The sequence below is a fragment of the Cherax quadricarinatus genome, chromosome 39 (assembly GCF_038502225.1).
Source record: "Cherax quadricarinatus isolate ZL_2023a chromosome 39, ASM3850222v1, whole genome shotgun sequence".
NCBI lineage: Eukaryota > Metazoa > Arthropoda > Malacostraca > Decapoda > Parastacidae > Cherax > Cherax quadricarinatus.
Window position 1 is genome coordinate 9,043,943 of NC_091330.1, and position 11,715 is coordinate 9,055,657.

At 45.5% G+C, this 11,715-nt stretch overlaps 1 protein-coding gene across 3 annotated transcripts in view; it reads right to left on the bottom strand.

Moving 5' to 3' along the window:
• The window catches only part of LOC128696324 (apoptotic chromatin condensation inducer in the nucleus), a 104,299-nt gene that overhangs the window by 22,120 nt on the left and 70,464 nt on the right, over nucleotides 1-11,715 (bottom strand). For all 3 annotated transcript variants that reach the window (XM_053787523.2, XM_053787522.2, XM_053787524.2), the window contains exon 2: nucleotides 1,676-5,481. In XM_053787523.2, the coding sequence (XP_053643498.1) occupies nucleotides 1,676-5,355 (3,680 nt within the window). In that variant the 5' untranslated portion in view covers nucleotides 5,356-5,481. The remainder of the gene's footprint in view (nucleotides 1-1,675; nucleotides 5,482-11,715) is intronic.

The window sequence follows — 11,715 nt, forward strand, 5'->3', positions numbered from 1 at the left end:
GTAAATGCGAGGGTCTTGACAAGAGGCGTGGAGTTAAAAGATAAAGAATCACACATAAAGTGGGAGTTGTCACAGTTGCTCTTTGCTGATGACACTGTGCTCTTGGGAGATACTGAAGAGAAGTTGCAGAGATTGGTGGATGAATTTGGTAGGGTGTGCAAAAGAAGAAAATTAAAAGTGAATACAGGAAAGAGTAAGGTTATGAGGCTAACAAAAATATTAGGTGATGAAAGATTGGATATCAGATTGGAGGGAGAGAGTATGGAGGAGGTGAATGTATTCAGATATTTGGGAGTGGACGTGTCAGCGGATGGGTCTATGAAGGATGAGGTGAATCATAGAATTGATGAGGGGAAAAGGGTGAGTGGTGCACTTAGGAGTCTGTGGAGACAAAGAACTTTGTCCTTGGAGGCAAAGAGGGGAATGTATGAGAGTATAGTTTTACCAACGCTCTTATATGGGTGTGAAGCATGGGTGATGAATGTTGCAGCGAGGAGAAGGCTGGAGGCAGTGGAGATGTCATGTCTGAGGGCAATGTGTGGCGTGAATATAATGCAGAGAATTCGTAGTTTGGAAGTTAGGAGGAGGTGCGGGATTACCAAAACTGTTGTCCAGAGGGCTGAGGAAGGGTTGTTGAGGTGGTTCGGACATATAGAGAGAATGGAACGAAACAGAATGACTTCAAGAGTGTATCAGTCTGTAGTGGAAGGAAGGCGGGGTAGGGGTCGGCCTAGGAAAGGTTGGAGGGAGGGGGTAAAGGAGGTTTTGTGTGCGAGGGGCTTGGACTTCCAGCAGGCTTGCGTAAGCGTGTTTGATAGGAGTGAATGGAGACGAATGGTTTTTAATACTTGACGTGCTGTTGGAGTGTGAGCAAAGTAACATTTATGAAGGGGTTCAGGGAAACCGGCAGGCCGGACTTGAGTCCTGGAGATGGGAAGTACAGTGCCTGCACTCTGAAGGAGGGGTGTTAATGTTGCAGTTTAAAAACTGTAGTGTAAAGCACCCTTCTGGCAAGACAGTGATGGAGTGAATGATGGTGAAAGTTTTTCTTTTTCGGGCCACCCTGTCTTGGTGGGAATCGGCCAGTGTGATAATAAAAAAAATAAAAAAATATATATATATGTATATATAGCAATGAAACCACGAAGCAAGTGGTGAATCATTTACCAAACTGCGGCAGACTAGGATTCGACCCCACGGCACATTGCTGCACCTCAAGAGACAACACAACATACATGCCACCTTATCCACTCGGCCATCGATCCTACAAGGATCGTTTGGTAAATGATTCAAAACCTCTTTCGTGGCTTCATTATCATATAGACGGCTTGTGGAGGCGGGTATCCAAACAGAAGGAGGCTGAAATTAATTCTTGAGCATACCACTGCCACGAGTGTCCTCGGATTACGAAAAACACCTAGCTCTGCTGGGTGTGTGATCTTTGTAGGATCGATTTGCGAGTGGATAAGGTGACATGTATGTTGTGTCTCTTGAGGCGGGACAATGTGTCGAGGGCTCGAACCCTGGCCTGCCGCAGTTTGGTAAATGAGATATATATATATATATATATATATATATATATATATATATATATATATATATATATATATATATATATATATATATATATATATATATATATATATATATATATATATATATATATAATATCTACCTTAGTATGGAGGCTCTGTCTGGGCAAGTGAGAAGGCTTGAAGAATCCCGACGATCTCTCACTGTGAAGGGACTCAAGTCGCCCAGGGAGATCCCACTTAATTTTCTTGCTATGGCGATAGGCACGTCAGGCTCGGCAGCTGCTGGGTCGTCGATGGGATGTGAGCCACAGAAGGAGGTCTCCAGCAGCATGCAGGACGGTGAGGGAGATCGCCCGCCCATCGAACCCGCGTCTGACCCTAGCGACGACAGCCGGCTTCTGCGGCCCACTTGAGGAGGTAGCAGGAAGTCTGACCAGTTGTCCGGGATGGGTGATCTTCGCTCCATTAGCCCCTGTTCGGATGATAACGAGGATAACCGGTTGATGCAGTCGTTTACCGGCGCTAGTAACCGCTCGAGGTCGGAGTTCTCGTACTCATCTCCCTCCTTCTTGATCTCTTCTATTCTTTCTCTGACAGTAGTGAGGTCTTCGCTTGACGAGGGGCTCGTTGGCTTATCACTGTCAGATGAGTGATCAGAGTTGTCGCCTTTATCAGGAGTTGATGCCTCTGACAGCGCCTGCCCATTGTCAGAGTCTTGGTCTTGGAGATGCAACGGTTCGGGAAGTGATGGAGGTAGTTTGCGAGTCGGAGTCTCTTCTTCACTCGTTTTCTCTTGTATTCGTTGCTCTTCAGTTTGTGGCTTGAACTGAGGCGTTTCTTTACGTTCTTGCATATCTTTCTGTCGCAGTTGTGCTTGATGCCTAGGGGGAACTGTCTTGATCTGACGCACTGGTTTAAGTACTATATCAGGCATCTCGTCGAAATTAATCCAACTTTTGATTTGCTCTGGTTGAGATTTAGTTTCGACCTCCGCTGGTTTAATGACGGCCTCGGGTGTGGTTATGGGAGACCGGGCTGGTGAGCGAACTTTGGGAGGTAGAGGGGGAGGTATATCCTCTGAACTTTGTAGGCTCCTTTCCCTGTATTCTTTTCTCAGGGTCCTTGGACTCTTCAAACCTTCCTGACAGAAGTCTTCCCAGGCCTTGGAGCTCTGTCGTTTTGGCAGAACCTTAGGTGGTCCTGTTTGTGGTATATTGATCATTATTTTATCAGGTTCTCCCTCTGGCGTGCCAGCTACTTGTTTATACTCCTCTAGACGCCCTGTTATTAAAGGCGTAGTGCTACGAGGTCTCTCTATGGATTGAGTATGACGCATTGTTGTTGCACGTTCTTTGACAGGTATCATAGGAGCAGCTAGTGGGCGCTCCATAGGCAGAGTGGTGGGTACATAGGGAAGCTCACCATCTTCAAGAGAGTCCTGGGAGACGAGGCCCTTATTCTCGACATCAGGGGACTCCAGGCTCTCCTCAGTTCCCTGTTGTTGACTGGCTTTTCTCTTAAGATATTCAATTTCTGACTCGCGTTCTGATTCTGATCGCGAATCTCCATCGACACTTTGATCCTGCGCCGGGGCCTCCAGTGTCAACTCAACATCACTTGTGCGATCCTTCTGCTTGGGAGGTAAGTTCGGCTTATCGCCTTCAGGAACATCGACGTCATTTTCTTTAACTTCACTGGGGATACTTGGAGGAGGCGGAATATCAGGGGGAGGAGGAGAAGGAGGAGGTAGAGATGGAGGAGGAGACGTCTGGGATGGTTTTTCAAATAATTCGTCTGTTATTATTTCGCTTTTCTCTGGCAGTCCATTCTCTTTAGCTTCTTCTACTATGATTGCATCACTACTTGGTTTATTGTCTCCTGTCATAATAGAAGAAAGTTCATTATAAGAGCTATCCCTCGAGCTGATAAGAGCTTCTGGTTTGGGAGTCTCCGGTTCCGCTGACACTTGAACTCCTTTCAGCGGTTCCTTTATCGCCTTGTTGACTTCACTCTCTTGTCTTATCAACCCAAATGACGAAGACTGATATTTTCCATCGTCGTTGAAGGTGAACTCAACATTGGTGATTGCCTCACTAAGCTTACTGTCTGCAGGGATTGCACGAGTGTCTGCGCTGGGTTTGCCTTTGTCAGCTTCAGTTTTCTTTTTAGTCTTCGGTCGAAAGATAGACAAGACGCTTCTCCTGTCATGAGTGTCGTCTTCAAGATCTCTCTCGCGGCTTTTACTACGGCTTCGAGATCGACTTCTTGACCGAAACTCTTTCTTTGCAGACCTGATGAACTGACTGAACGGACTTTTACGGCCACTAGAGCCAGGTGAGTCCGGAGTGACAGGACTCAAGACGCTACTGTCAGATTTACGAAACAGATTTGTAAATGAGCTTTTTCTCGATACTGACGGCGATGAAGAGCCGCTTTCCACTTCGTCTCTCGTTCTTCGTCTCCTGGATGCTCTGGGTGAAGCCGACGGAGTTGTAGAGAAGGAGCGAGCGTGGTGGTACTCCGGTGTCGTGGCAGGAGCAGCAGTCGATGAAGCCGCAGAGGGTGTCGGCGACGGTCGAGGCAGATCCTTCAAGTCTGGCACCTGAGGGACAGCAACTTTCTTGGGCATCCTTGGTGACCGCGGAGATGACTGAGAGGAAAGCGGCTGTCGCTGTTGTTGCTGGGTCTGTTCTAGCTGTTGCGTTTGTTCAATGTGTAAAGGAGATTTAGGTAGCTGTGTTGATTTATGCTCTTCTGGAGGTTTAGGAATGGCAGTGGTGATGGGTTTTTTCGCTTCGGCGTTAACCTCGATCTCGATCGGAGGTGGTTTCTTTTTGGCAGTCGTGGCCACCACTCTTACGGAAGGCGGCGCTGATCTGATGCCAGAAACCTCAATTTTTGTGATAGGCACCTCTACTGTTGCTACCACCTCCTCTTGTTTGAGTCGCGGTAACGTGGATGGAGATGTACGAAATATATCAGGTGGCTTTGCTTCCATTGGAGATCTAACTCGCTCTATTGACTCAATTGCGAAGTCCATTAATCTAGTGGTACTAACAGGCGGGTCTTCAAAATCAATACTAGGCTGTTGGATGGGGCGACTACCACAAAAGGAAGTTTCTAAAAGCATGCGATGAGGAGAAGGAGAGCGCCGCGTAGAGCCTATGGAGCCTAGAGAAGACAGTCTACTCGAGTGACCACTGGTGACGGGAAGGAGGCCATCGCTGATCACTGACGAAGAGGAGCCTTTACGGTTGAGCTCAGCAACACGCAACACTTCTTCCCGTCTCTCCAACTCCGCCAGCTTGCATGCGCGCTCTCTTCTGCGCCGCTGTTGTTCTTCTTCGTCCCCATCCAACTCCTCCGTGCTCGAGTGCAAATCTGCAGCCATGTTTTCACAGAAATCAGATTTAGCGTAACCTGAAAAGAGCTCTTTTTCTGGCGTTGACTCTTTGGAGTCGGTCTCGTGAGGCGAGGAAGATGATGCCGCGGAAACGCGAATGCTGGGCGAAGTGGGAACGCTAAGAGCGGCCGTTGCTACGGGAGTCACGGGCGTGGTCGCCCCTGATGTCTCTTCACCAATTTCTGGAAGCTGAGTCCGTTCCTCAGGGCTGGAGTCCGACGTGGTCTTGTCCATGCTGAGGTCCTCGAATGAGGCGAGGGGCGCGGGGCCCATCCGCCGCTGCCGGGACGGGAAGCTAGACAGCCGCTGCCGTCCCGCGTCTGACAGATGTCGTTTGGCGGAGTCCATGCTGTCGGGCGGGGGGTGGCCGCGGCTGCTGCTGCTGGTGCAGCTGCTGGGGGCGGTGGTGGTGGCCATGGCGGAGGTGTGGGTGTGAGGGCTGGGGGTGTGTCATGTGCAAGGTTACAGCGTCACGTCTTGGCAGCGGGCGGGCCGTCCCGCTTGTTTACAGTCTCAGCTCCACCACTGCCGGCACGCTCCCACCTGCCGGAATAATCAAACAGGTAGTAAAATACAAATCAAAATACCCTCCCTGGCTGCAACAATGGACAACTAACTCACAAACTGGATAGGAAAATTAGACCCAGTAGTAAGGTTTCATTCCGACCTGGACCATTACAATTAACCAGGGACGAAGACAATAACACTTCACACAATTTCGGTCTCCCTTCCTATGGAACATTGCACAGGCTATCCTACAATTTGTCTGAGTCTTTACAAACCGTCAAGATTATTTAAAAAATAAGTCATATTTAGGTAAAAAAGTACAAACATAAGAATCATAGACGAAGTTTTCCTTTACATCTCCCCCCTCCCTTCCCTCCCCCTTTATGCTCCCCCTCCACCCCCTCCGGAAAACCTTACTGGGAACGCAAGTAACACTGATATTAAAAACGGATTATCTTAGGTTGGGTAAGATATGTCAGGAAGCTGGACGAGTGTCTCCTGACGCGGGTCTTTTGTCATATGATGACCCCTACCGCTGGAGTTTTTGGTCATCTGACCGAAGCCTTCAGTTGGCTTACCGGTCCAACCCCCCCCCCTCCCTCCACTGGATAAGATGTGGCCTGAAACACCAACTAATGTGAAATAAGACACATGGCCAGCATCTGGATGTTTCTTACTGTAAATAAGACGCCAAGATAGCTCGCCCACGCAGAACAATAAATTGAACGTGAACAACAATGGCCGATTTTCCATACGTTGCAAGCACTCACAGTAAAAATATCAATAATAACATTTCTTGACATATTTAACGCAAGAATGAAATTTTGCATTCTCGGGAATCCATTTTTTTTTTCAAAATCCCTCTCTGTAAACAATGAAATATAATCTATAATTAACATATAAGACTATACTGGAAGAACTGTTGAAGTTTCTGAAGGAAACTTACGTTTTAGCTTAGCTCTTTTGATTCAAGGAACTGGATCAAAACTGGTTACCTTCTACTTTCCCCAGACAACATATGACCCCTACGGGCTTAGCACTTCCCCGTGAATTTTGCTAGTGTACGCGGGTGACTGACAACTTCAGGCGTGTCGAAGATACTTAGAAGGTGGAATCTTTTAGAGTTAGACAGACGACGTTTCACATTACTTTTAGACCTCTTTAGGGCCTAATCAGTGTTATTTAGGGCGAAACGTACTGCAATAAAAATACACGGCTCTGTGTTTTGCGTTGATAGTGTTTTGTCTTGCTAGTACCGTGTTTTATCTTGCTAGTACCGTGTTTTATCTTGCTAGTACCGTGTTTTATCTTGCTAGTACCGTGTTTTGTATGCTAGTACCGTGTTTTGTCTTGCTAGTACAGTGTTTTGTCTTGCTAGTACCGTGTTTTGTCTTGCTAGTACCGTGTTTTGCCTTGCTAGTATCGTGTTTTGTCTTGCTAGTACAGTGTTTTGTCTTGCTAGTACCGTGTTTTGTCTTGCTAGTACCGTGTTTTGCCTTTCTAGTACCGTGTTTTGCCATGCTAGTACAGTGTTTTGTCTTGCTAGTACCGTGTTTTGCCATGCTAGTACAGTGTTTTGTCTTGCTAGTACAGTGTTTTGCCATGCTAGTACAGTGTTTTGTCTTGCTGGTATCGTGTTTTGCCATGCTAGTACAGTGTTTTGTCTTGCTAGTACCGTGTTTTGCCATGCTAGTGTCATGTGGGATGTCTTGTCTCAAAGGTCTCTATTCGCTGTCTGACCACTACAAGGGGAGTGACGGTTCCTGACCGCAATAATAATAATAATAATAATAATAATAATAATAATAATAATAATAATAATAATCCATAAGCTTTCCACCACCACGCATATATTTTCCCAGACAGCGAGGGGAACGTCAATACAGCACTTCTACCCCAGGCTACATCCACTTGCAGGGGTAGGCACCACTGATGTTTCCTGCCCCAGGCTACATCCACTTGCAGGGGTAGGCACTACTGATGTTTCCTGCCCCAGGCTACATCCACTTGCAGGGGTAGGCACCACTGATGTTTCCTCCCCCAGGCTACATCCACTTGCAGGGGTAGGCACCACTGATGTTTCCTGCCCCAGGCTACATCCACTTGCAGGGGTAGGCACCACTGATGTTTCCTCCCCCAGGCTACATCCACTTGCAGGGGTAGGCACCACTGATGTTTCCTCCCCCAGGCTACATCCACTTGCAGGGGTAGGCACCACTGATGTTTCCTGCCCCAGACTACATCCACTTGCAGGGGTAGGCACCACTGATGTTTCCTCCCCCAGGCTACATCCACTTGCTGGGGTAGGCACCACTGATGTTTCCTGCCCCAGACTACATCCACTTGCAGGGGTAGGCACCACTGATGTTTCCTGCCCCAGGTTACATCCACTTGCAGGGGTAGGCACCACTGATGTTTCCTGCCCCAGACTACATCCACTTGCAGGGGTAGCCACCACTGATGTTTCCTCCTCCAGGCTACATCCACTTGCAGGGGTAGGCACCACTGATGTTTCCTGCCCCAGGCTACATCCACTTGCAGGGGTAGGCACCACTGATGTTTCCTGCCCCAGGTTACATCCACTTGCAGGGGTAGGCACCACTGATGTTTCCTCCCCCAGGCTACATCCACTTGCAGGGGTAGGCACCACTGATGTTTCCTGCCCCAGACTACATCCACTTGCAGGGGTAGGCACCACTGATGTTTCCTGCCCCAGACTACATCCACTTGCAGGGGTAGGCACCACTGATGTTTCCTGCCCCAGACTACATCCACTTGCAGGGGTAGGCACCACTGATGTTTCCTGCCCCAGACTATATCCACTTGCAGGGGTAGGCACCACTGAAGTCTCCTTCCCCAGCTACAGACACTTGTCTGTTGTGTCAACTTTAACGTCAACGGATGCTTCCTGTTGCCTGATGTTTCTGTTGTTAGTGTACGAGGTTTTTAGCCGTTTGTGATGTTACCCTCCGGGGCTATACAGGGTCATTACCCCTCCGGGGTTATCCAAGGTTATTAACCCTCTGGGGTTATCCAGAGTCATTAACCCTTTGGGTTATCCAGGGACATTAACCCTTCGGGATTATCTAACCAGGGTCATTAGCCCTCTGAGATTATCCAGGGTCGTTAACCTTTAGAGTTTATCCATGATTATTAACCCTCTTGGGTTATCCCAGGTTATTAACCTTCTGGGGTTATCCAGGGTCATTAATCCTCCTGGGTTATCCAGGGACATTAACCCTCCGTGGTTATTAACCCTCCGGAGTTATCCAAGGCCATTACTCTCCGAGGTTATCCAGGGTTATTAACCCTCCGTGGTTATCCAGGGTCATTACTCTCCGGGGTTATCCAGGGTCACCCTCCGGGGTTATTCAGGGTCACTAACCCTCCGGGGTTATCCAGGGTCACTAACCCTCCGGGGTTAACTTCGTGTCTTCTTGAGACGCTCTGAGGCTTCACCTTGAAGCGTCGTCCTCAGAGTCTCGAGGGTCACCCACAACGAATACTGTCTTTCTTTCATGAAGGTCAAAGGTCACGGTAGCATTCTTTGTTTCAGGTAGGTCAAAGGTCACTGAAACGGTGTTTCATGTAGGTCAAAGGCCACTGAAATAGTGTTTCTTGTAGGTCAAAGTCACTGAAACGGTGTTTCATGTAGGGTAAAGGTCACTGAAATGGTGTTTCATGTAGGGTAAAGGTCACTAAAATGGTGTTTCATGTACGGTAAAGGTCACTGAAATGGTGTTTCATGTAGGGTAAAGGTCACAGTATCGGTGTTTCATGTAAGTCAAAGGTCACTAAAAAGAGGTTTCATATAGGTTAAAGGTCACAGGAACAACGTGTCACGAAGGTCAAAGGTCAAGGTAACATTCACTGTTTCATGTAGGGCAAAGGTCACAGTAACATTCTTTGATTCACGAAGGTCAAAGGTCACAGTAACATTCTTTGTTTCACGAAGGTCAAAGGTCACAGTAACATTCTTTGTTTCACGAAGGTCAAAGGTCACAGTAACATTCTTTGTTTCACGAAGGTCAAAGGTCACAGTAACATTCTTCGCTTTACGAAGGTCAAAGATTACAGTAACATTGTTTCATGAAGGTCACAGTTCACAGGTTCCAGGTCACAGGTTATACGTCCCGGCTCACAGGTACTAGGTCACAATTCACAGGTCCCAAGTCCCAGGTTATAGGTTCCACCTCACAGGTCACAGGTACTAGGTGACAAGTCCCAGGTGACAAGTGCCAGGTATAAGGTCACAGGTTCTAAATCACAAGTCCCAGGTTCGAGGGACCAAGTTACAGGTTCCAGGTCACAGGTCCCAAGTTACAGGTCCTATGTCTTCAGTCACAGGTCGCAGGTCCCAAGTTACAGGTCCCATGTCCCAAGTCACAGGTCCCAGGTCCCACGTCACAGCTCCTAGGTCCCAAGTTACGGGTCCTAGTTCCCAAGCCACAGTTCCTAAGTTACAGGTTCCAGGACCCTAGAACCATGTTTCTGGTCACAGATCACAAGTTCGAGGTCCCAAGTACCAGGTCACAGGTCCCAGGTTACAGTAACTGAAGAACAGAAAGTATGAGATACACACACACACACACACATGCACACACATACACACACACACACACACACACACACACACACACACACACACACACACACACACACACACACACACACACACACACACACACACACACACATACACACACACACACACACACACACACACACACACACACACACACACACACACACACACACACACACACACACACACACACACACACACACACACAATCATTCAATATTTTTACACAATAGTTAAGTTAATTATTGGTTCTGATACATAAATGAAGTTTTTAACCTGTTTACTGATTATATTCCATTACGTAATGGAAGGCTGAAGCCACATGATAATATTCCAGTATATAACTCACAATTTTCATTTAAAATAGATTAATCTCTCTTTCTCTCTCTCTCTCTCTATGTATATATATATATATATACATATATATATATATATATATATATATATATATATATATATATATATATATATATATATATATATATATATATATATGCAAAACAACCACTCTGAAAGAATAGAGAAATTCCAAGCGCTTTCGTGACTACTCACATTATCAAGGAACTATGAAAGTGAAGCATCCAAGGATATTTTGAGCCCTATTGTTGGCAAAATTTCTAACTTTAATGTTAAAAACAACATAGACTTGGTTGATAAATTAAACTCCTTGACTGACTTAAATGATTTTAACATGGTTAGTTTTGATGTTACTTCCTTGTTTACGAAAGTTCCTGTTGATGATTTATTAAGTTTCTTATCTGAAGAACTCGTTAACTATGATTTACCATTGCCAGTTCCTACTATCATTAAACTTATTAAACTTTGCATTGTTGATGCAAAATTTGTATTTAATGATAAGTTTTACACTCAGAAGTTTGGTATGGCAATGGGAAATCCTCTTTCACCTGTTCTTAGTAACCTATACATGGAATTTTTTGAAACAAGGTTGCTTAACACAATCCTCCCTAATAGAGCTAAATGGTTCAGATATGTTGATGATATTTTGTGTCTTATGCCCAAAAATGTAGATATACACCATTTTCTTGGAAAATTAAATAGCTTAGCCCATTCTATAAACTTTACTGTTGAGTTTGAAGAAAATAACTCATTGCCTTTTCTAGATGTTTTAATTATTAAGGGTAATAATGAATTCAAATTTAAAATTTACAGAAAACCTACAAATAACTGTTCCTATGTCCACTATTATTCCTCGCATCAAGATAGAGTCAAACTGTCTGTTTTCTCATCAATGTTTTTGAGAGCTTTACGAATTTGTAGTCCTGAGTTCATAGATGAGGAAATATCCAAAATTTATGAAATAGGTAATGATTTAAAATACCCAAGAAATGTAATTGATAAATCTTTTAAAGTTGCTAGGAACACTTTTTATAATCCAAAAAAGGGCAACCAGCCTTATTCAACTAAAAATATGTTGGTTCTCCCTTACCATGAAAACTTGGTTGATATGCCTTCTCTTCTTAAGACTTTTAATATTAAAGTTGTATTCAAAAATCTTGATACAGTAAAAAAACTTTTGATTAAGAATTCCCCCCAAAATGCTGATGGATGTGTCTATAAGATTCCTTGTAAAATTTGCGATAAAGTTTATTACGGTCAAACTGGTAAAAGTCTCGAACTAAGATTAAAACAACATAAATATAGCATTAGAACTGGACAAGATTCCA